The 24,837-nt window shown below is 42.7% G+C and overlaps 1 protein-coding gene across 3 annotated transcripts in view; it reads right to left on the bottom strand.

Moving 5' to 3' along the window:
• Window positions 1–617: 617 nt before the first annotated feature.
• The window catches only part of LOC121858676 (low-density lipoprotein receptor-related protein 2-like), a 42,419-nt gene continuing 18,199 nt past the window's right edge, over window positions 618–24,837 (bottom strand). For all 3 annotated transcript variants that reach the window (XM_042355249.1, XM_042355248.1, XM_042355247.1), the window contains 10 exons: window positions 23,044–23,109; window positions 16,957–17,179; window positions 12,089–12,220; window positions 9,942–10,100; window positions 8,704–8,937; window positions 7,252–7,415; window positions 6,862–7,072; window positions 6,563–6,719; window positions 5,534–5,628; window positions 618–1,723 (listed from right to left, as the gene is read on the bottom strand). In XM_042355249.1, the coding sequence (XP_042211183.1) occupies window positions 1,698–1,723; window positions 5,534–5,628; window positions 6,563–6,719; window positions 6,862–7,072; window positions 7,252–7,415; window positions 8,704–8,937; window positions 9,942–10,100; window positions 12,089–12,220; window positions 16,957–17,179; window positions 23,044–23,094 (1,452 nt within the window). In that variant the 5' untranslated portion in view covers window positions 23,095–23,109 and the 3' untranslated portion in view covers window positions 618–1,697. The remainder of the gene's footprint in view (window positions 1,724–5,533; window positions 5,629–6,562; window positions 6,720–6,861; window positions 7,073–7,251; window positions 7,416–8,703; window positions 8,938–9,941; window positions 10,101–12,088; window positions 12,221–16,956; window positions 17,180–23,043; window positions 23,110–24,837) is intronic.

The following is a 24,837-nucleotide window of genomic DNA, read 5'->3' as shown; positions in this document are numbered from 1 at the left end:
AAAGTATTTATTTTGGTAATAATAAAGTATTGAAGTCATAGTGGCAATAGTATTAGTTAAAGTATTTATAGTAGTAATATTAGCAGTAGTACAGTAATTGTAGGACCATAAGTAGTCATAAAGTACAGTACATAACAGGAATGAGAATACTGTATTACCATAGAAATTAAAAATGAACTGTAGACAGGCTAAAGATTTTCTAGACAAGAAATGCAATGAGATAGACGGTGATGACAGGAGACATAACTGTAGGGAAATATACAGAAAGATTTAAACATATGAAATGGGTTGGAACTATTAAAAGCAAGCACAACAATAGATGGAGAGAGTAAGTAGAAGAACTATACAATGATAAGGGGATAAAAAACGAAGGGGAGAACCCTCCGATAGATTGACGAGTTACCCTGTGTTCCTTTTGATGAACTTCGTACGTTATCGAAGAAAATGGGAATATTTGGGGGGTAAGTTTGCTATTCTTTTGCCCGGCCACACGTAGATATATATTTGTTCAGTAAAGTAGTTCTTCTAGTTCAAATTACTCGAGCTTATATATAAATAGTATAGGTACACAAACAATGACAAATTATAAATTAATTTCATAAAGTATAGCCCAAGAAAGCGTTTAACAGTTTATTTCCCATGGGATCCTTAATTTTCCACTGGGCCACGGTGGATGGACCTCACAGGATCTATAAGGAGACCAGTTAGCAATAGGTAATAGAGATATCCACTGTAAATACATACATAGCAGTGATTTCAGAACAAACTTTACATTGCTCTGCTCACTTTTTCCTTGATAGTTTTCATATTTACGACAATTTTCAGTAAATAAACCGTCTTAGACTACCATAGAGGCCATGTTTGTCGAAGGAATATATGAAGAGAACCCGACATATCAATTATATATTACGGTTACCTACACTTACAATAAGAGTAACTACACATCATACACACACTAACATAGCACCATAAATAATTTTACATCAACCTTGTAGTAAACTGCAAGATATATATATTTTGGTGAGTAATGCCCTCAAAACTAATTCACTGAATTAATGAGAATAATACACGGAGGTTCTCAGTCTCCCAAGTACAAGTCAAAACTGCAATCATACCGTCTTTCATTTAATTCTTGACTCTCTCTCTCTCTCTCTCTCTCTCTCTCACACACACACTGTATAAACAATGTCCCAGCAACACTCTTATACCCTGTTGCCTTAAGGTGTCATCATTTATATAGAACTATGCATAGATTAAGTGTACCCATATCCATAGCACTTAGGGTGATCGAGAGGTCGCTGTGCACCTGCAATAAATAATAACTGAGTTGTTCCTTGTTATACCTAGTGTTTTATATACCCTGTTCTTCGTATTGTAAATATAAAAAAATAGTCAAATTAATTTCTGTAATTGGATACCAATACCAGTTTTTAATGTAAGTATAGTAAAGTATATAACAATGTAGGTATAACAAGGAACAGCTCAATTATTATTTACTGCAGGTGCACAGGGACTTCTCGATCACACTGTACAGTATCTTCCTAAAGTCTTTGATCTTGGCGTCTCAGGGAAGAGTAGAGTAGAGTAGAAGCGCAGCGCCTTATCAGTGTTGGGGATGTGTCGAGCTCACTCCTCTGTCCTCTTGGTGAAGATGCTGGTGGGGACGAGTCCTAAGATATTCATTATCGTCTTTGTCTTCATTTCTCTTTTGGTCGACGGCAACCTGTGGGTACCAGGCGTTGTAATAATGATAATAATAATGACAATGACTGATAATAATAGCAATGATAACAATAATAACAAAAATAATAATAATAATAATAATAATAATAATAATAATAATAATAATAATAATATTTTTGTAGATTTATATACGTGTATGTGTAAATAAGACGTTTATAGTGTATATACGAGCCTAAAAAAAAAAAGGTTTATTCACTGCTGACCCATCGAGAGCATTTGTATATACCAGGAATGATTAAATGACATCAGGTATTCATTCTCACTTCAATATTACCATCTTTAAACTCCCACTATAACACCCAGAATGTGCATGATACCTGTACATTTTGTCCTTATTATCGCATGGAGGGCATTTCTTCTTCGTCTTTGTACACCAATGAGGGTAAACAACATTCCACACGCACACAAACACACACACACACACAAACACACACAGACACACACACACACACACACACACACACACACAGACACACACACACACACACACACACACACACACACACACACACACACACAAACACAGACACACACACTCACACACACACACACACACACACACACACACACACACACACACACACACACAACAGACATACACACACACACACACACACACACACACACACACACACACACACACACACACTCACACACACACACACACACAAACACAAACAGACACACACACACACACACACACACACACACACACACTGATGGCAGTGCTATCGCGCGACTCAAGTCACTGAACATATTCCACGCGCGGAGCCGTAGACAAGGCCGTCATACACATAAGCCCATTAGAACCGTAACCTCCACTAGGAAACCGGAGAAACCCACCCCTGACAGACCATACCACCACACTGAAGTTCCACGGATATGGTATGATCTCCCGTCTTTACTGCTATCCAACGTCACTTCCCTAGCTAACAAGTTCGACGAGCTGGCAACCACAGTCAGGTCAACCGCCGCGAGCGTCGTTGCCATATGTGAGGCTTGGCAAATTGTACCTGAAACGTGTCATATTGAGGGATATCAACTCTTTCATCACCTTCGTTCACAAAGACGCGGAGGGGGCGTTGCCCTCTTCTGTCAAGATGACCTACGCCCGTCACGCCTGGATGTTCAAGTCCCAGCAGATGTGGAAGCATTATGGGTACGTGTCGTGCTACGGGCCCACCCGCGCAACACTGCTTCCATCATAATCTGTGTGGCATACCATCCGCCTCGCTCACCCACCAGAGACACTCTTATCAATCATCTCATCACCACCTCAGACCACCTCAGAGTTAGGTACCCATGTGCCAAGTTAGTATTATGTGGGGATTTTAATGAAATTGACACCACTGATATCCAGGACCAGCTATCACTATCACAAGTTGTGACCTTCCCCACACACGGTCAAAATACCCTTGACCTTATCTTAACTGACTTAGCGGACCAGTACCAACCACCTCAACCAATGCCTCCTATCGGGTGTAGCACACACTTATCAGTGCTCTGGTCCCCAGCTGCCACTCCCACTCAAGTACAGAGACCCTACATCAAGACCTACAGGCCGATTACTGACTCTGCAGTGCGCCTCTTCGGGCAGTGGATAGTTCACCATCCCTGGACTGAAGTACTTAGCGTGGATGACGTGGAAACCAAATGGATAAATTATACCAACACCACCACGGAAGCTCACCACCACTTCTTCCCCGAGAAGTCCGTCAGATCTCACCCAGCTGACTTGCCCTGGATCACACCTCGGATCAAAAGACTTATGCAACAGAGAGACAGAGCCTTTCATCTCAATGACCACATCCGCTACAGGTCCCTTCGCAACCGAGTCATCCGCGAAATACGCACTGCAAAGAAGTCCCACTACCCAACCAAATTACAACACCTGAAGCAGACCAACATCAGTCAATGGTATGGTAAGCTTAAAGAACTCTGTGGACTAAACAATAAGACACACCCCCTCCCCTTCCTTAGCCATCTCACTAATGTTGACGCAGCTGAGCAAACAAATAACCATTTCGCTACTATATGCCAGACGCTCCCCCGGCTTGACACCACCACTCTCCCTGCTTACCTACCAGCCCCCCTTCCCACTGACTTAGTAGAAGAATTTGAAGTAGCAAAACGCCTGGACAAACTAAAATTAAAACGCTCTACCACCCCCATTGACTTACCAATGAAACTCTTCAAGGAGTTCTCCCCGGAGCTTGCTAAACCCCTATGCTCCATCATCAATGCTTCTCTCAGTCAAGCCAGATGCCCAGCTGACTGGAAGACCTCTTATGTATCACCAGTGCCCAAGTCAACCAGCCCACAATCCTTAAATCAGCTACGACCTATTGCAATCACCCCAATACCCAGCCTAATCTGTGAAAGTTTTGTGTTCGACTGGGCTTATGCTGATATTGCAGGAGTCGTAGACCCTCAGCAATTTGGCAACATGAAAACTTCCTCCACCACTCACTGTCTTGTCAGCTTTCTCGATTACATATACCGCCATCTCGAGAAACGAAAAACGTCTGTAGCTGTCGCCTTCATTGATTTCACTAAAGCGTTCGACCTAGTCGACCACAATATAATCATCAACAAAGCAATTGACCTCGGGCTTCGGAGAGTCTTATACCGTAAACACAGACTTCCTCAGTGACCGACGCCAAGCTGTACGCTTCCGAGGGCTGTCTCCACCTTTCAGTCACTCACCTGTGGCGTCCCCAAAGGCACCAAGATGGGACCACTCTGCTTCCTTAGCCTTTCATCAATGATGCCCTAAGAGAAAACCCTGCTCGCTGGAAATATGTCGACGACTCCACCATTGGGATCAGCGTCAACAATTCTGCTCCCAACTATACCGCCCTTCAGGATTTATTGAACAGTCTCCAAAACTGGGCCACCAACAACCATGTCACCATCAACCATACCAAGACCATGGTTATGCACATCAACCTCTCCTCCGACATTGTCCCACCTCCTTTCATTACTCTAGGTCCGAACACACTCCAGGTTGTAGATTCCACGAAGCTCCTCGGCGTCACCATAGACAACAAACTAAATTGGAAACCACACGTCAGTGAAGTTGTCAAATCCTCCAGTTTCCGTCTCCACCTCCTCCGCTGACTCAAGTCCCTCGGAGTTCCTGCACCCGAGCTCGTCAGTGTTTACTCAACATTCATACTTCCCAAGCTCACTTATGCCTCCCCTACCTGGTCTTCCTTCCTAAATGCCACACACCGTAAACACCTAGAAAAAGTGCAAAAGGGGGCATGCAAGATTATTCTCTCCCCTTCCTACTCCACATATCAAGAAGCGCTCAACACACTGACCCTTTCGACTCTCACTGACCATCACCACGACCTCATCTGCAAATTTGGTAAGAAGCTTCTACACCATCCTCGACACCGGCTCTGCACACACCTGAGACTTAGCCTGAGAATTGCCATGGACACCACAACCGCATCCAGCCCATACAGTACCTAATCCGATCGCTATAAGAACAGCCCAGTCCCAAATCCATTGTAAAAATTCATATCAATAACTTGTAATAAAACCAGTGTATTCAATTTGTGCAATACTACTTGCACTCATTGTCACTATGTTGAAATGCACTGTAGTTTGAGCTTTTCCCCCATCTAGTTATTATATATCTTATTTGTATCACTTATGTTATTGTATATTATTTGTAATTCGAAACCATTCCAAATGTAACTGTATATTTTCAGCCTTCTGGCCGCTGCTTCTTCAATAAATATTATTATTATTATTACACACAGACAGGAGCTTCACTTACTACAGATGGAACACTTGGCTTCGTCTGTGTTGTCGCCACAGCCGTCAGTACCCGAACACAGGATAGCCGTGGACCGACACCGCCCGTTGCCACACCTACGGGAGAATAGTGTTAATGGAGGCTCCCATGACCTACCTGAAGGGACAATAGAGACTCCCATGACCTACCTGAAGGGACAATAGAGGCTCCCATGACCTACCTGAAGGGACAATAGAGTAGTGTGACCCCATGACCTACCTGAAGGACACAATAGGAGGCTCCTATGTGACCTACCTGAAGGGACAGTAGGAAGCCCCATGACCTGTAACGAAGGACAATAGAGACTCCTATGACCTACTCCTGAAGGAGACAGTAGGAGGCTCCCCATGACCTACCTGAAGGGACAATGAGACTCTCCATGACCTGAAGGGACAGTAGAGGCTCCCATGACCTACCTGAAGGGACAATAGAGACCCTATGACCTACCTGGAAGGACAGTAGAGGCCCCATGACCCACCTGGAAGGACAATAGAGACCCCTATGACCTACCTGAAGGGACAATGAGGCCCCATGACCTACCTGAAGGGACAATAGAGACCTGCGACTACCTGAAGGACAATAGAGACTTCCATGATCTACCTGAAGGGACAATAGAGACTTCACAGACTCACCTGAAGGACACAGAGAGACTCCCATGACCTACCTGAAGGACAGCGAGACTCCCATGACCTACCTAAAGGACAATAGAGTACTTCCATGACCCAGCCTGAAGGACAATAGAGACTTATGACCTACCTGAAGGGACAATAGAGGCTCCCATGACCTACCTGAAGGACACAGACTCCCATGGACTCCACCTGAAGGGACAATAGGAGACTCCCATGACCTACCTGAAGGGACAATAGAGACTCCCATGACCTACCTGAAGGGACAATAGAGACTTCCATGACCTACCTGAAGGGACAATAGAGACTCCCATGACCTACCTGAAGGGACAATAGAGACTCCCATGACCTTCCTGAAGGGACAACAGAGGCTCCCATGACCTACCTGAAGGGGCAGTAGGAGGCGGTGATAGAACCCTGGATGCAAGCGGTCACATCCTCGTCACTCCCGTCGCTACAGGTGGGCGTGGCGTTACAGAAGACGAAACCAGGGAGACATCGACCGCCCCCACATCTGAAGGTCGACGCTGGACACGCTGCCGCTGGTGGTAGAGTGGTAGAGTGGTTCTGATGTCGTTATGGTCTTAAGTGATGCCTGAGGCCTTATTATCTAGTGCCGCCCCCCCCACAAGTGGTAGTTAGTTATAGGCATAAATGTAAACACAAAAAAGTCCCTCAACTCACAGCCATTACACGAAGATTCATCCGACCCGTCAGGACAGTGAGGTATGCCGTCACACAGGTGGGCGCGGGAGATACAGGTACCGTCGTTACAGGTGTGTGCCAGACGGGGACACCTGTGAGGTAAACAGTAGGCCTCGTCCGACCCGTCATCACACTCCCTCACTCCGTTACACACATAGTACCAGCTGATGCAACGCCCGGATGACACGCACTAAGTTATCAGAGATCAATAGTGTTAGTTTTGTGTTAGAGAGAGAGAGAGAGAGAGAGAGAGAGAGAGAGAGAGAGAGAGAGAGAGAGAGAGAGAGAGCATAATTAAATAACTCAGGTACATCATATTTACCTTCAAGAACTACATAATTACGTGAATCAGGTGTTTTAAACATGTACCTGGAAGGTGTCTTTGTAACAGCCCGTCTTGTCAGCGGAACACTCAGCACTATTGTGAATACAGTGGCAGACGCCGGCACGGCAGAAGGTGAAGGGATCTGAGGCCCGGCACTGGTTAGACCCCTCGCATCTCTGACCCAGTGAGGCCGGGGTCACGCCAGCATCTGTAGTAGGGTGGGGAGAAGGACAGGCTCTTAGTAGTGGTGAAGAAGGAGGAGGACAAAAAGGATTACTTCAACGATAGAGTCTCTAAACTACTTGTGTAAAGGACCAGTTACTATCAGTCAGTGTTGGTGATAGAAGTAAAGTCTTAATGGAAGCTTATTTTAAAGGTCTTGGGTCCTAGGAACGTCATTTTAAGGGTTTTGGGTCTTAGAAAGGTCATTTTAAAGGTCTTAGCAGTGCCGGATTAACCATGAGGCACTTGAGGCACTGGCCTCAGGCCCCCCGACTCTAAGGGGCCCCCAAATCCAAACATTCTCGAAGTTGAAGCATATAAAACATGAACTTCGTTCAACGATGTCCTAACAACGTCTCAATTTTCTGTCTCTTATGAACATTAAATGTGTTATTTTGCAGAAACTTAATATTGATGAAATCATTGATAAATTTTGGTATATTTTGTTCTTGCTATATATATATATATATATATATATATATATATATATATATATATATATATATATATATATATATATATATATATATATACACCTTGAGGGTAGGGGGCCCCAAGTTGATCTGTGCCTCAGGCCCCTATTAAGCTTCATCCGGCCCTGGGTCTTAGGTCTTAGAAAGGTGATTTTTAAAGTCTTAGGTCTTAGAAAAGGTCATTTTGAAAGGTTTTGGGTCTTTATGAAGGTAATTTTAAAGGTGTCTAGTCATTATGAAGGTTTCAGATTTTAGAAAGGTCATAGGCAAGGTTGTCATGTCTTAGAATGTTGACAAGACTCTCCACTCCTATCATCTGTAGAGTGTAGAGTCTGGTTATCTTCCGTAGTATACCTTACCTTTGAGAGGCAGAGGCATGAAGAGCATAATATAGGGTGTCCCAGAAAAATGTCCATGTTTCCCACCCTCCTGTCCTCCCTGCCTGCCTGCTCCCTGAGACACTGTGAGTTGGAGGGAGGGATGGAGGCGCGGAGGTAGGGAGGGAGGGACATTTTTCTGGGACACCCTATATATATATATATTGTATATCCTGCCTCTGGATATCCTCTGGGAATAACACCCTCTGGCGGCCACTCTCCGAAACCTTACCTGCTAACCCAATAGAAAACGGAGAAAGAAAATGGGTAAATTGGGGGTCTGTATCAGGTGATCCTTGCAAACGATGACATTTAGTTCCTTGGTTACGGGGTTATTTGACGTTCACGTGGACGTAACTCACCTTTGTAACTCATACTGTAACTCATATTGTAACTCACACACACACACACTCTCTGCACTCACCTTTAAGAACAGGGATACACCGAGTGCCATTCTCAACCACCAGATGGCCCGAGGGACAGGCACATACAGCCAAGGGCACAACGAGGGACCTGGGGGGCACACCGGGGATGGCAGAGATGCTGTTGGGGATGATATCTGAGGGCGTGGGCAGCGGGGTATCGTGCTGGATGACACATACTGACCCGGGCACGCTGTTGCTGCACTGGGCACTGGTACCACACGGAGACCCTAGAGCTGTGTAGAGGTGGGGCGTGGTGAGATAGATAGATAGATAGATAGATAGATGAGATAGCAGTATGGTGTGACCCGTACAGCGGTGACTCAGCATACCAGGTGTCAAGGTGGAGGTGAGAAAGATAAACATTGACTCATCAACTACGTCACAGTGAGAATAAAGTGATGAGGAAATCTACGGTGAAGTTAGTGATTATTTATACTAACGAGCTACAGCTACAGGTATTCTTTTTACGATTAACTAAATACACTAATACACTAGAGGTGATGGATTCTCTACTAATAGCAACAGGTGTGCAAGATGAACAGGTGTGTAAAGAAGACACCTGGCTCTATATCCATAAGTTAGGAACAATGGTTTATATTTTGACTACGAGGGGACAGATGTGTAAGGATGAGTTGACAAGAGCAATATTACAAATGTTTTATCTCAACTTTACTACGTGTGAGGGGGAGGGGAAGGGGAGGGGGGAGGGTGGAGGGGAGGGAAGGGAGGAGGGGAGGGGAAGGGAGGGGTGAGAGGGGAAGGGGAGGGATTGGGAGGGGAGAGATGGGGCGGGGGGGGAGTGGAGTGGAGACAGATATTCAAGGTAAAACTAGATTGCAATTTAACTTTGGAATGACAGATGTTGAGGGAATCTGACTCAAAAAATACAACAGGTGTTAAGAAATATTGGAGGAATGTATACCACAAGATTATAACAGGTGTTTGGGAACTATACGTGATGACAGGTGTATAAGAGGGACCCTGGGTGGTGTGTGTGTGTGTGTTATATCAGGGACGTACGTTAAGACCTTGACAAATAATCATCAAAGGTCCCTGATTATTTACTCATACTGATCTGTTTGTTATCCTGGTGGAGGTGAGGCGATAAAACCCCCCTTCTCCTACTGTTCCTCCTTCTCAACCACCTCCTCCTTCACCCCCTCCTCCTTCACCTCCTCCTTCTCTTCCTGAGGTAAACATGTAGATCAGACAGGTGTGTGAGGGGAAGAGGACTCACAGTATCGCAGGTGTCCACAGGTACGGCCGGGGGTCTTGGGTACGTCACTGGAACACTGACAGCGGCCGTACACCCTCGGGACGGTGAAGTTACAGAAGCTGCCACGGCTCCCCAGCCGACACTGTTCATGGCTCCTGCACATGTCCCCTACACGAGCACCTGTAGGAGAGGAAGAAGAAGGGGAGGGTGAGGCAGGGGGAGTGAGAAGGGCGACTAATATGACTTAAACCTAACCTAACCTAACCTAACCTAACTTAACCTAACCCAACTTAACCTAACTTAACCTAACCCAACTTAACCTCACCTTACATAAAAAAAGGAATAAAAACGAAGAAGAGAAGAACGAAGATGGTGAAGACGTACAAGAAGAGAATCGTGTGGGAATGTTCTGGGATCCACTAGGCTGAGTCATGTTGCCTGAGACAGGTAAACACACCCAAGACACACACACACACACACACACACACACACACACACACACACACACACACACACACACACACACACACACACACACACACACACACACACACACACACACACACACACACACACACACACACACACACACACACACACACACACACACACACACGGGAGGAAGGACAAGAAGAAAATACAAAATAAATCGTTCGTATACAGTACTGTATATATTATAGATAGATGTTTGATAAGATATTATTATTATTATTATTATTATTATTATTATTATTATTATTATTATTATTATTGTTATTATTATTATTATTATTATTATTATTATTATTATTATTATTATTATTATTATTATTATTAGTATTATTATCATCATCATCATCATCATCATCATCATAAAAGAGGTGATCTGTACAATTAACCTAATCTTCATTATTCTCAAGTAAGAAAAATAAAATATCTCAACTCAGCCGCAGTGTGTAGGTCATATACAGTGAACACGACTTTGAAATAAACCTAAAGTCATTATCAAGATCACATTACAAAAGTTCAAAAATAACAAATAAAAACCTTTAACAAATACCACAGATGATAATAATAACTTAACAAAATCTAGAATATAAGAATAAAATTATATACATATTACCCCCAAAAAGGTAATATTTTTGACAGAACTTGATAAAAAGGTTAAAAGTTCAGAAGACAATGAGATGTTGACCACGGTAAAGTGACCTTCAAGGGGTGTGAGTCATGTGTGTATGTAAATTTGGTCTTTTTTTTAAGTTCCCTTTGTGTCGTCCTCACAGTGACCTTCCTTGTCGTGTTTAAGTGTTTCTCTGGAATTAACGCTGCTTTAAGGTCTGCTTTTACTGTGGTATGACCTGAGACTATTATTGTAACTCCCCAATGCTTATTTCATCCGATGATTCAACACTAACGTAACCTAACCTAACCTAACCTTAACCTAATCTAGCCTAACCTAACGTAACCTAACCTAACCTAACCTAACCTAACCTTAACCTAATCTAGCCTAACCTAACGTAACCTAACCTAATCTAGCCTAACCTAACCCACCCAAACCTAATCTAGCCTAACCTAACCTTAACCTAATCTAGCCTAACCTAACGTAACCTAACCTAAACTAACGTAACCTAACGTAACGTAACCTAACCTAACCTAACCTAACCTAACCTAACCTAACCTTAACCTAACCTTAACCTAACCTAATCTAGCCTAACCTAACCTAACCTTAACCTAACCTAACGTAACCTAACGTAACCTAACCTAACCTAACGTAACCTAACCTAACCTTAACCTAACCTTAACCTAACCTAATCGAGCCTAACTTAACCCAATCCATCTTAACGTAACCTAACCCACCCAAACCTACATACATACATACATAATTGATAGATAGATAGATAGATAGATAGTTGGCTTGATAGATAGATAGAGAGACAGATAGATAGATAGATAGATAGATAGAATGATATTTAGATAGATGAATGAATAGTTGGATTGATAGATGAATGAGGGCAGATAGATATAGATGAGTAGATGAATGAATGTAGATAGATGAATGAATATATGAATGAATATATAGATAGATAGTTGGATTGATAGATACTGTAGATAGAGAGACAGATAGACAGATAGATAGATAGATAGAGACAGGCAGATAGACAGATAGATAGATAGACAGATGGCCTTACCCTTCAGGCAGTTGTTCCTCCTGTAGGGCACGTACTTGGCGTCACAGCGACAGTAGCCCTGAATACACGCCGAGTGGTCTACCCTCATGCTGCACTGGGCGTCCACCTGGCAGGGGAACCCGAGTAGAGCACCTGGAGGCGTAGATGAAGGAGGTGATGATGATTTTTAGGGAAGATCACCTGAAGATTTGTTCCTCTCATGATTATTTCACCTGGAGATTATTAATTAACCATCCTGACGGTAACTTAACCTAACCTAACCTGACCTAACACTAAATTAACCTAATCTAACCTATCCTAAACCAAATATAACTCAACATAACATAATCTAAATCTAATCTAATATAATATAATCCAACCTAACCTAATCTAACCTAACCTAACCTAACCTAACCTAACCTAACTCTAACCTGACGTAGCTCCTCCAGGTATAGCATTAGGGCGGTTAAACATCTATCAACACAATAAATGATTACTAGAAATAAAAAAAAGACTATTTAAACAGAGTCCCAATGATCAGTAACTCTGGGTATTATAGCATTGAGTAGTTCCAGTATATTATTTAGTTCTGTACATAGGAATTGATATATTTACAAGGTGAAGAATATAACTAGAATCTTTATAAACTGTCTTGCTATCAGAGGTAAAGTGATGTGATAGTTTAGTGAAGGAGGAAGGAGAAGATTATTACTGGTTTTTTTGATGATTAGTCTGTGATATATAATACAGATGGTGATTTGGTGGTAGTGGTTGTTTGCGTGGTGGGTTATGGTGGGGGTTATGGTAGGTGGTTGTGGTGTTATGGTGGGTAGTTGTGGTGTTATGGTGGGTAGTTGTGGTGTTATGGTGAATTGGTTGTGGTGTTATGGTGGGTAGTTGTGTGGTGGCATTATGGTGGGTGGTTGTGGTATTATGGTGGGTGGTTGTGGTGTTATGTGGTGGAATTGGTTGTGGGTTATGGTGGTGGTTGTGGTATGGTGGGTGGTTGTGGTGTTATGGTGGGTGATTTGACGTTATTATGGTGGGTGGTTGTGGTGTGTTATGGTGGGTGGTTGGTGTTAAGATTAGATTGGTTGTGGTGTTATGAATTGGGTGGTTATTGGGGTGGTATGGTGGGTGTTATGGTGGGTAGTTGTGGTGTTAAATTGGTGGTATTGGTGTTATAATTGGGTGGTTGTGGGTTATAGTGGGTGGTTATTGGGTTATGGTGGAATGGTTGTGGTATTATGGTGGGTGGTTGTGGAGTTATAATTGGTAGTTGTGGTGTTATGGTGGGTAGTTGTGGTGTTATGGTGGGTGGTTGTGGTGTTATAGGGTGGGTAGTTGTGGTGTTATGGTGGGTAGTTGTGGGTTATAATTGGGTGGTTGTGGGTTATGGTGGGTGGTTGTGGTGTTATGGTGGGTAGTTATTGGTGTTATGGTGGGTGGTTGTGGGTTATGGTGGGTGGTTGTACTTATAGTGCGGTGGTTGTGGTGTGTTATGGTGTGTGGTTGTGGTGCGGTGGGTGGTTGTGGTGTTATGGTGGGTGGTTGTGGTGTTGTTATGGTGGGTGGTTGTGGTGTTATGGTGGGTGGTTGTGGTTAAGGTGGGTGGTGTTGGGTGGTGTGCATTATGGTGGGGCGGTCATTGGTGTCAGGTTGGCGGTGGGTGGTCAGGTGGGTTATGGTGGGTGGTTGTGGTATTATGGTGGGTGGTTGGGTGGTATGGTGGGGTGTGGGTATTGGGTGGGTGTTATTGGTGGGTAGTTGTGGTGTTATGGTGGGTTATAATTGGGTAGTTGTGGTGTTATGGGTGGGTTGCAGGGTGGTTGTGGGTTATGGTGGTGGCATGGGTGGGTGGTTGTGGGTTATATGGGTGGTTGTGGTGTTGGAGTTGTGGTGTTATGGTGGTGGTTGTGGTTAAGGTATGGGTGGTTGTTATGTGGGTTATGGTGGGTAGTTGTGGTGTTATGGTGGGTGGTTGTGGTGTTATGGTGGGTGGTTGTGGGTTATGGTAGTTGTGGTGTTATGGTGGGTGGTTGTGGGTGTTATGGTGGGTAGTTATTGTGGTGTTCCTGGTGGGTGGTTGTGGGTTGTTATGGTGGGTGTTGTGGGTTATGGTGGGTGGTTGTGGTGTTATGGTGGGTGGTTGTGGGTTATGGTGGGTAGTTGTGGGTGTTGGGTGGTTGCTTGTGGGTTATGGTGGGTGGTTGGTGGGTGTGGTTGGTGGGTTATGTGGGTGGTTGGTGGGTTAGGTGTGGTGGGGTGGTTGTGGGGTTGTGGTGGGTAGGGTTTGTGGTGTTATGGTGGGTGGTTATTGGTGTTATGGTGGGTGGGTGGTCAGGTTGGTGGTGGGTATGGTGGGTGGTTGTGGTGTTATGGTGGGTAGTTGTGGTGTTATGGTGGGTGGTTGTGGTGTTATGGTGGGTGGTTGGTGATGTTATGGTGGAGTGGTTGTGGTGTTATGTTGTGGTTGTTGTTATGGTGGGTGGTTATTGGTGTTGTAATTGGTGGTTGTGGTTATATGGGTGGAGTAGTTAGTGGGTTATGGGTGGTTGTGGGTTATGGTGGTGGTTGGTGTTATGTTGGGTAGTTGTGGTGTTATGGTGGGTGGTTGTGGTGTTATGGTGGGTAGTTGGTGGGTAGTTGTGGTGTTATGGTGGTGGTTGTTATGGTGGGTAGTTGTGGTGTTATGGTGGGTTGGTTGTGGTGTGTAATGGGTAGTTGTGGTGTTATGGTGGGTAGTTGTGTATGTGGGTGGTGGGTGGTTTATGGGTTATGGTGGGTAGTTGTGGTGTTATGGTGGTGGAGTAGTTGTGGTGTTATAATTGGTTGGTTGTGGGTTATGGTGGGTGGTTGTGGTGTTATGGTGGGTAGGTGTGGTGTTATGGTGGGTGGTGTTAAGGTTTGTGGGTAGCTGTGGGTTATGGTGGGTGGTTGTGGGTTATGGTGGGTAGTTGTGGGTTATGGTGGGTGTGGTTGTGGGTTATGGTGGGTAGTTGTGGTTATGAAGTAGTTGTGGTGTTATGGTGGTTGGTTGTGGGTTATGGTGGGTGGTTGTGGGTTATGGTGGGTAGTTGTGGTGTTATGGTGGGTAGTTATTGAGTTGTGGGTTATGGGTGGGTGTTGTTGTTATGGTGGGTGATTGTGGGTTTATAATGGGTAGTTGTGGTGTTGTGGTGGGTAGTTGTGGGTTATGGTGGGTAGTTGTGGTGTTATGGTGGGTAGTTGTGGGTTATGGTGGGTAGATTGTGGGTTATGTGGAATTGGTTGTGTGGTGTTATATGGGTGGGTGGTTAATGATGTTATGGGTTGAGTGGGTTATTGGTGTTATGGTGGGTAGTTGTGGGTTATGGTGGAGTAGTTGTGGGTTATGGTGGTGTGGTTGTGGTGTTGTGGTGGGTAGGCGGTTATGGTGGTGTTATGGTGAGTGGGGTTGTGGTGTTGTGGTGTGGTTGGTGTGTGGTTATGGTGGAGTGTGGTCAGGTTGTGGTGGTTGTGGCTGTGGGTGTTGTGGTGGGTAGTTGTGGGTTATGGTGGGAAGTTGTGGGCTGGTGGTGGGTAGTTGTGGTGGGGGTTTGGTGGTGGGTATGGTGGGGGTTGGTGGTGGGTTTGTGGGTGGTGGTGGGTGGTGGTGGTGGTATGGTGGAGTGGTGGGTTGGTGAATTGGTTGGCGTGGTGTTATGGTGGGTGGTTGTGGGTTATGGTGGGTAGTTGTGGTGTTATGGTGGATGGTTGTGGTGTTATGGTGGGTAGTTGTGGTGTTATGGTGGTGTTGTGGTGTTATGGTGGGTAATTGTGGGTTATAATGGGTGGTTGTGGTGTTATATGGTGGGTGGTTGTGGTGTTATGGTGGAGTAGTTGTGGGTTATGGTGGGTAGTTGTGGGGTTATGGTGGGTTTGCAGGGTAGCCAGGTGTTGGGGTGGGTGGTTGTGGTGTTATGGTGGGAATGGTTGTGGTGTTATGGTGGGATGGCTGTGATGTTATAATGGGTGGTTATAATTGTGAAGTAAACTGGGGGGGGGGGAGCTAATGTACATGTGATCTTTATTTATTTATATATCTATTCAAATAACATCTAAACACAATTACTGTATCTATATTTCTATTTTATGAGGCAAGAGGTAATCCAACCGCAAGAACTGTAGCTTAAATAAACAATGGAATTCTTATTTAGTTTACAGATCGGTTTACAGTCAGGTAAGATCAGACCATGAGGCCATAATCCTACCCAGAAGGTCTTTTAAGATTCACCCAGATACAGACGTTTAATAAAAGTAAGTTTTCTATAATATATGTTTTTTGATGTTGGTGGCTAGTTTGATTATTATCTCCTTAATGCTACTAGGAGAATGATTTGTAGGTGTTGAAGAGCTGCACCAATAATATCACTACATGCTAACATCATCAACAACTGAGCAGTGTTTGGCTGGTCAATAAACGAGTATGGTGTTTATCAAGTAACAGTACAGCCTGACCCGGTATTCTGAGGTTCGTTCGTAAAGTTGATTTTTTTTTTTACATCACACAAGAGTTTGGTTAACATACAATGAACATTTGGCTACCGGGTTACGTGTCAGGGGGAAAAAAGTCACAGTTTTGGCCAGGGAAAAAATCATATGAAATAGTCACTTTTTTTTTACTAGGTTAAATTTAGTGAGGTTAGGAATATTATTTGTATTAATTTCCCTATGACTTTTCCTATATTTCTTTAACCTCAGTCAACAGGCAGTCAATACGGCCATTCTTTGCGATGTTATTATAATGTATCACTACGCTTCAATAACTAAGACCTTTAACTGCGTACTCTAAACTAACCATACGGCACACATCAAGTAGTGAACATTAAGAGGAGTGAGGTAGTGAGTGAGTAGAGCGTGTGACCCACCCGGTAGACAGAGAGAAGCGTTGACTGCGAGGTAGTGTGGCTGACACATACATCTGCCTTTCTCACACACGCCGGAGGTAACGCCGCAGTTCTTACTGACGGCGCACGACTCCCCCAGCAGTGACCCCCCAGTCGTCAGCACCGGCCTCCCTACGATGCGGTTACCGGAGCTCTGGAACACGTCTAGGCTCCTTGTTGACGGCTTTTGTGGCAACACGGCAACCTGAAACATAACTTAATATCAATAATGGCAGCAGAGGAATAAATAAAGCTTATTTGATGGTGGTCAACACAGCGTTACATCGATGTAGTGTGTGTGTGTGTGTGTGTTTGTGTAATATGTATTGTATACTATATAAGTATTCTATTGTGTGTATGAATGCATGAGAGCGTATGTATGAATCAGTAATTGGAAGCATGGGTGTGTGTGTGTGTGTGTGTGTGTAATAATAATAATAATAATAATAATAATAATAAACGGTTTATTGAAAAAGTTTGCAGCCCGAAGGCTAAAAATATACATTGGACATAAATGACTTATTACATACATTGGTGGTTTAACAAAAGCCTTAATTAGAGAAAGGTGAAGGAACATACAGTGAACATACAGATTAATGTTTACACACGTAGATCATGTGAGCTGAGGTGTTGAACAGCAGACACGTAGTGTAGTAACTCCCTCACAGATGGCGTTATGAGGGGCATCACGTGGAGTACTAGTTCCCTCACAGGTGGTGTTATGAGGGACTTGACGTGGTGTAGTAATTCCCTCACAGATGGTGTTACGAGGGGCCTGATGATGTAGTAGTTACCTCACAGATGGTGTATGAGGGGCCTGATGATGTAGTAATTCCCTCACAGATGGTGTTGAGGGGCCTGATGTGGTGTAGTAATTCCCTCACAGATGGTGTTATGAGGGGGCGTAGTAATTCCCTCACAGATGGTGTTATGAGGGGCTCACAGATGGTGTTATGAGGGGCCTGATGTGGTGTAGTAATTCCCTCACAGATGGTGTTATGAGGGGCATCACGTGGTGTAGTAATTCCCTCACAGATGGTGTTATGAGGAACCTTCACATGATGCTGTAGCAACTCATTCACTACGTGGTGTCGTAGCATCATGGGGACACCACGTGGTCAGTTGTCACAGGACTTCACTCACTCAAGTGGGTGAGGTGTGGTCCCAGGCTTCTCTATCGTGGAGTCTCAGGGGAATTATCACTGGGTACCTGGGACCTCACTGTGTGAAGGTTAGCTTGGCTCAGACTCAACTGCCGAGTTGTTTTTCACTGACTTAAGCACTGTTCACCACTATTCAACACTGGTTCCATTCCTTTCCCAAATGAAATAGTAACTTCTGGCGAGAACTTAAGTGTGTGTTTGTGTGTGTGTGTGTGTGTGTTCAGTTCTGGTTACCGTATTACAGAATGGATATAGAATCCTTGGAAAGAATTCAGAGGAGAATGACAAGACTAATCCCGGGCATTAGGAACCTTGAGTATAGAGACAGGTTAAAGCACCTTAATTTGCACTCCCTCGAGAGACGTAGAGTGAGGGGCGACCTGATAGAGGTGTATAAGTGGAAGTCAGGGCTAAACAAAGGGGCCATTACAAAGGTACTCAAACTATCCAACCAGGAGCGAACTCGTAACAATGGTTTTAAATTAGACAAATTTAGATTTAGTCGTGAAATAGGTAAACATTGGTTTGGAAACAGAGTACTGGATGAATGGAACAAGTTACCAAATATCATCATTAACTCGAATACGCTGAATTGCTTCAAACATAGGTTGGATGCGTATATGAGCAATAGGGGTTAGGTGTAAACGGGACTGCCCAGTATGGGCTAATAGGCCCGCTGCAGTTCCCTCCATTCTTATGTTCTTATGTGTGTGTGTAATAATAATAATAATAATTAACGGTTTATTGAAAAAATTCTGCAGCCCGAAGGCTGAAAATATACATTGGACATAAATGACTTATTACATACATTGGTGGTTTAACAAAAGCCTTCATTAAAGAAAGGTAAAGGAACATACAATGAACATACAGATTAATGTAGGTGTTGAACAGCAAACTCGTAGTGTAGTAACTCCCTCCCAGATGGTGTTAGGAGGAACTCACGTGTGTGTGTGTGTGTGTGTGTGTGTGCATAACGGTCTTCATCGACCTTATTAAGGCCTTCGACTCGGTCAACAGGGAGGCCCTCTGGTGGACCCTCAACTGTTTTGGCTGCCCACCAAAATTCATCGCCATTGTGAGGCAACTTCACGATGGCATGAACGGCAGTGACCTGCACAATGGCACCCAGTCTGAGTTCTTCCCCCATCCAAACAGGGTAAAACAAGGATGTGTACTGGCACCAACTCTCTCTCTTCCAATTTCTTGGCTGCTTTCCTTACTCGTGAGACGATTACTCCACACCGTAACGCTTGGAGGAGCACCACACGAGGTGTCAATACTTTCGAGTTAGCTCGACTAAATACCGAGGCAGACAAGCGCCAACGCCGAAAAGACGCTGCCGCCGCCCCTCCCGCACTAGACGTAGCCCTCCACACGTGCAACATCTGTGGACGGCCCTGCCAATCCCTTATCGGCCTCTCGAGTCACATCAGAACTCACCAATGAAGGTGACATCATTAATAACTCATACCATTGCAACATAGCTGGATGATTATCATACTCGATTCCTAGTGACAGCAACGTAGCAGTAATAGTAGTATTAGAAGTAGTAGCAGTTGTGCACGGCAATACTAGCATACAGTGAAACAAGTAGGCGGAGGTGGTGACGGGCCAACACACGTTAACGGACTCACTAACACAACATAACATTACTGCAGCTGTCTTGATCAAGTGACTAAGCACAATCCCATAACAGAACCCTTGTGTAGTCACAGAGGGAGAAGGAAAAAATCTTGACCTTAAATAGATTTCTTGAATAATGTTTAAAGCTAATACTGAGCGTGACTGGAGCATCTCACAGCTAAACATCACTGACTCATGCTAATTGTATCGTCTTAAATGATGGTGGATGTTTGGGTGGGTAATGGATGTTCTTATTGACAGGTTTTATAAAGATTTAGTCCCTATTCGCTTAAACACGTTAAACTAACCTACCATACCAGAACCTAACCTAACCTAACTTAGTCTAACCTAACCTAACCTAAACTAACCTAATATAACCCTCAGGTATCGTTAGAGTGTTTGATCATCAGGTGAAACAAGCTGGGGATAATCTTCAGGTGATCCTAATTAAACCGTATATTATAATTGATTCTATGTTTAATACTACGTGTGTTTGGGTATCCGGGTCATGAAAAAACAAAATAATATAAGTATAATATTTCCGGTTTAATTTATCGTAAAGGTATATTATCTCACATCCCATCTGTTACCTGTTTACAGTTTTACCTCAGTAATTCCTTAGAGCCAAACACCTCACTTGACAACCAACGCAGCAGAAGTTACATTAAAGTTGATATAATGTTTGAGTGTAAAAAAAAAACTAGATCACCTGTAGATTAGCCACCCTAACTTATTTCACCTTAAGAGTAATCTAACCTAACCTAACGTAACGCTAACCTAACATTAACTTAACCTAACCTCTATCACTCAATGGGTTAAAATATATCTCGATTAATGACCCTTTTGCTAAAGTGTCTAAATCCATTTACACGTCAATTACATCCGTGTGAGTAGGTGTAATATAATGACAGGGATTCATGTTTTGAGTCTGGGAAGCAGGAGGAGGAGGAGGAGGTGGAGAAGGAGGAGGAGGTGGAGGAGGGGGAGAAGGAGGAGGAGGAGGGGGAGGAGGAGGAGGAGGAGGGAGAAGGAGGAGGAGAAGGAGGAGGAGGAGGGGGAGAAGAAGGAGGAGGTGGAGGTATGCTGGCTGTAGGCTGTAGGATTGACGCCTTGTACTGTACATAATTTACGCGACATAAAGTTAGTTCTTCTCTCCCGTGATTTCGTAGAACCGACTAACAACACATATGTGGACACTATACCTGGAGAACATTTAGTAAACATTGTAAACTTATGGTGAACATGCTGTGTGGTCATTGTAGTAAGCATAGAGTAAGCATATTTCTATAGTGAACATGATGTGTGGTCATTGTAGTAAGCATAGAGTAAGCATATTTCTATAGTGAACATGATGTGTGGTCATTGTAGTAAGCATACAATAGAGGAAGCATATTTCTATAGTGAACATGATGTGTGGTCATTGTAGTAAGCATAGAGTAAGCATATTTCTATAGTGAACATGATGTAACTATATGACTGTAGTGGATTATAAAGTAGATATATACAGTTTTATAATGATGGTGAATAATGAATCATGGTAACTATACGTGAGAATGAAAACAAAACCATAAGGGAAAAATGGTACCTATAAACAGTGAAGACAACAGGGTTTATTTTTTAGTGAAGACATGAGAAATGTCAGTGACCCAGGCGTGAAAACATTGCCAGTGTAAATGTGCGAGTAGAGGGAACACAGAGGCAACACCACACACTTTAAAACTGACATAAGAAATCAACGTAAGTGTCGGGGTATTTATATATCGTGTAAGTCATCATTAGCTTAGAGTTAATACTTCTAATACTTCTTTCGTTTATTTCTCTAATTAAATGTCACTTATAAAACACTAGGGTATATATTTATGAAGAAGACAGACACACATACAGTATATAATTATTTGTTGTTGAAGCATAGTAAAAATGTATTATGGTAGACTACGTGCTTAATGATTTTTGTTAATATAGTCTAGTCACCATCACCATCATCATCATCATCATAATCATCATAAATTTGCAATGGAGTGTTTCCCTGGACCGAATTCACATGTCGTTCTCATACTTCCTCAAACACTCAAGTATCACCAGCACGACGCGAGTGTTGGACAAGAGGTCATTAACACCCCTCTTGAGCGAACGTTCACCCACACCCCCTCCTTCTTCAACACTGCTTCATTGTAGGCGGGATACACAGTTACGTCTCCTACCTCAATACGACTGAATTAATGTAATGTTTCTTGGCTTTAACAACATGTTCCTTTATATTTGAGTCTCCGTTTTAAAGAGCTGTTTGTTGTAGATGTTAACGTTTAGTGGAGTTTACTTAATGGCTCTGGAAAACCGAAATACCGGAAAAATAAACATATTTTCTGATTTGCTGCACATAACCCTGGCAGTCCGAGCACCTTAAGAAACACCCCCCCACCCTCTCTCTCGCTCTCTCTCTCGTACAACATAAAAATCATCACTTCATTATATAACAAAGGCGTCAGTCAGCTAACTCCTCTCTAAATATATGCTAAAGTTAAACTACAGCTCTTGATATCATTGTAGTTTCAAGTGATTTTTTTCTATTTACTCCCACACAACAATTAGACCTTCTTCAGTAGGTAAACATTTGTGTGAGTGAGTTTCGTGTTTTATTTTTTTCGTTCGTGATATAAATGTTTCAATCTGTATTTAAAGGAAAGAATGCGGCCAGGTGAACGATGGATTATATACCGTGTGTTTTAATTGGGTTTCATGATAAGATTCAATTTTCACTTCTGGAATTCCGTAAATCATTCGCCAAAACCTTCATTAGTATGTGTAATTTAGTTAGTGTATACGATTAAACACACACACACACACACACACACACACACGAGTCGTCGCTAATAGACTTGTAAACACAGACTAACTACTGTTAATATTGTGTTAGTCAATAATATAATGAATTATTTACGTAAAAAAAAACTAAGAGAACAGTTTGGACTATTTATCGGAACGGATTTCGTATTATTTTAATGAAATTACAGAAGAAAGCAATTTTGATATTCTTGGTTGTATATCATTCACTTTACGTTAGAATTAAATTATACTGCATTGTTTATTAAATAGATTTATCTTATTGTGAGTATTTTATTTATCAAAAACAAGGCAAAATTATCATAATATCTACTTCTATCAAGATTTCAGACTTATTCTAATAAAAAAATACGTAGTTGCAACCAGACGAGTTAAAGTCTTTTTAAATTCCATAGACGCGGTAAATACTAAGTACTGTAATGTATTGTGAAAGGTAACTCACCACAGTGCTCGCCAGCAGGACGATCCGCGCTGGGAAGGTCGCCACCCACATGATGACGGCAACTCTCTGTAACGTTGAGAAAAAATTATTGAGGTAAATAGCCCACGGCAGCTCTCGTGGTACACAGTGCACCTCCCTCACCACCTATTGTGTTTACATGTTGGTGAAGCTAATGTGAGCCTCTAAGTTAGCTTGTGTTTACGTGTTGATGAAGCTAATGTGAGCCTCTAATTTAGCTTGTGTTTATGTGTTGGTAAAGCTAATGTGAGCCTCTAAGTTAGCTTGTGTTTACGTGTTGATGAAGCTGTGAGCCTCTAAGTTAGCTTGTGTTTACGTGTTGATGAAGCTAATGTGAGCCTCTAAGTTAGCATTGTGTTTACATGTTGGTGAAGCTAATGTGAGCCTCTAAGTTAGCTTCACCTATACGTAAATAAATGTAATGTGTGACTCAGATATTTTATACCTCTTTACTTTAAGGTGAATTTCGAATCAGGGTTAACGTAATATGTTGTGTATTTTTATATCACAGGAAATATAATCCCTTGTAATGTAAGACAATAGGCATTGCTAATTTCCTGTATCTAACGTAACATAAGTATAAAATGTATTATTTTGATCTTACTGAGAGATAATCACCTAATTCTTATTCGCCTCAAGATATATATGATAATTTAGTGTAAGTTTACGTAGAATTTGATATTTTCTTAGGAATTTATTAAGCGTAAGACATATTTACCCTGCACTTAATGTTTGCTGGGGGAATTTAACTCAGTGAGGTGCGGCACTTGGTAACGGTAGAGGGAAGGTGTTGGTTCACCTGTGTCTGTAAATGTGTCAAAATATTGGATTTATTCTAGATGTGACCACAGACCGATATTTTCCCAGAGTCTCGGGGTCTCTTAACAAGGTCTTGACTGTGTTGTTGTTTTCATTGTTTATTTTATTTTCCACAATAGAAGATGCTTTAGTGTTGTTTGAGGGAGGATGAGGAGGGAGTGTGATTTAAAGTGAACTGACGTTATCAACACATTAAAATAAGAAACTCCGTATTTTAGATGAAGAAAATAAGGATGATGATGATGAGATGAAGAGAAGAGAGCAGTTCTGAAGATGGAAGACGGTGTAAGAGGAAGGTAAAGTTAGGAAGTGGGAAATAAAATGGGAGATTTGATAACAGGTGAATGAGCTATCCACCTTGTAGGGAGACGGGTAAGTATTATTTCTCCCCCGTTCCCACTCATTGATGCCTATAGAACTGTTAGTAATATAGACAGAACTAGTTCATCAAGATGGAGCCACTTAGAGAAAAAAGAACGTCAAATACATAAATTAAATAGCCCTGCCAGATTTTCCTTTTTTTATATAATACCTGTAGATGGAAAATGGAGAACACTTGCGGGTTTATGTGGAGTGATTTAATTTTATTTTTTTATGTATAAGGTGAGGTGATCCAACTAATATATCCCTACCAGATCTAAACCAACTGTGTTATGTCATTCTTTGGGTGTTAGCATCTGTATGTGTTCAGTTCTGGAGGGTTACGGTACTAAGTTTAAAATTTCTCTCGTGTTCCGGTCTTAGTAGAGCGTGGATAAGTATTCATTAATCTTATCAGGTATATCAAGTTATCTTCAGTTTAAAATAAACCAATATTAACACACACACACACAGTGGTCTCATGGTGTTGTTTTACAGGGTGGGAACGCACAGCAAGAGCCTCAGTTGGTGTTTTATGCCACTGTGTGTTTCCTAGTAAATGTATTCTCATATTTTTTTTTAGGCTATCCGTCTCTT

The sequence above is a fragment of the Homarus americanus genome, unplaced genomic scaffold (genome assembly GCF_018991925.1).
Source record: "Homarus americanus isolate GMGI-L3 unplaced genomic scaffold, GMGI_Hamer_2.0 scaffold74, whole genome shotgun sequence".
NCBI lineage: Eukaryota > Metazoa > Arthropoda > Malacostraca > Decapoda > Nephropidae > Homarus > Homarus americanus.
This window is presented reverse-complemented; position numbering and strand designations above follow the sequence as displayed.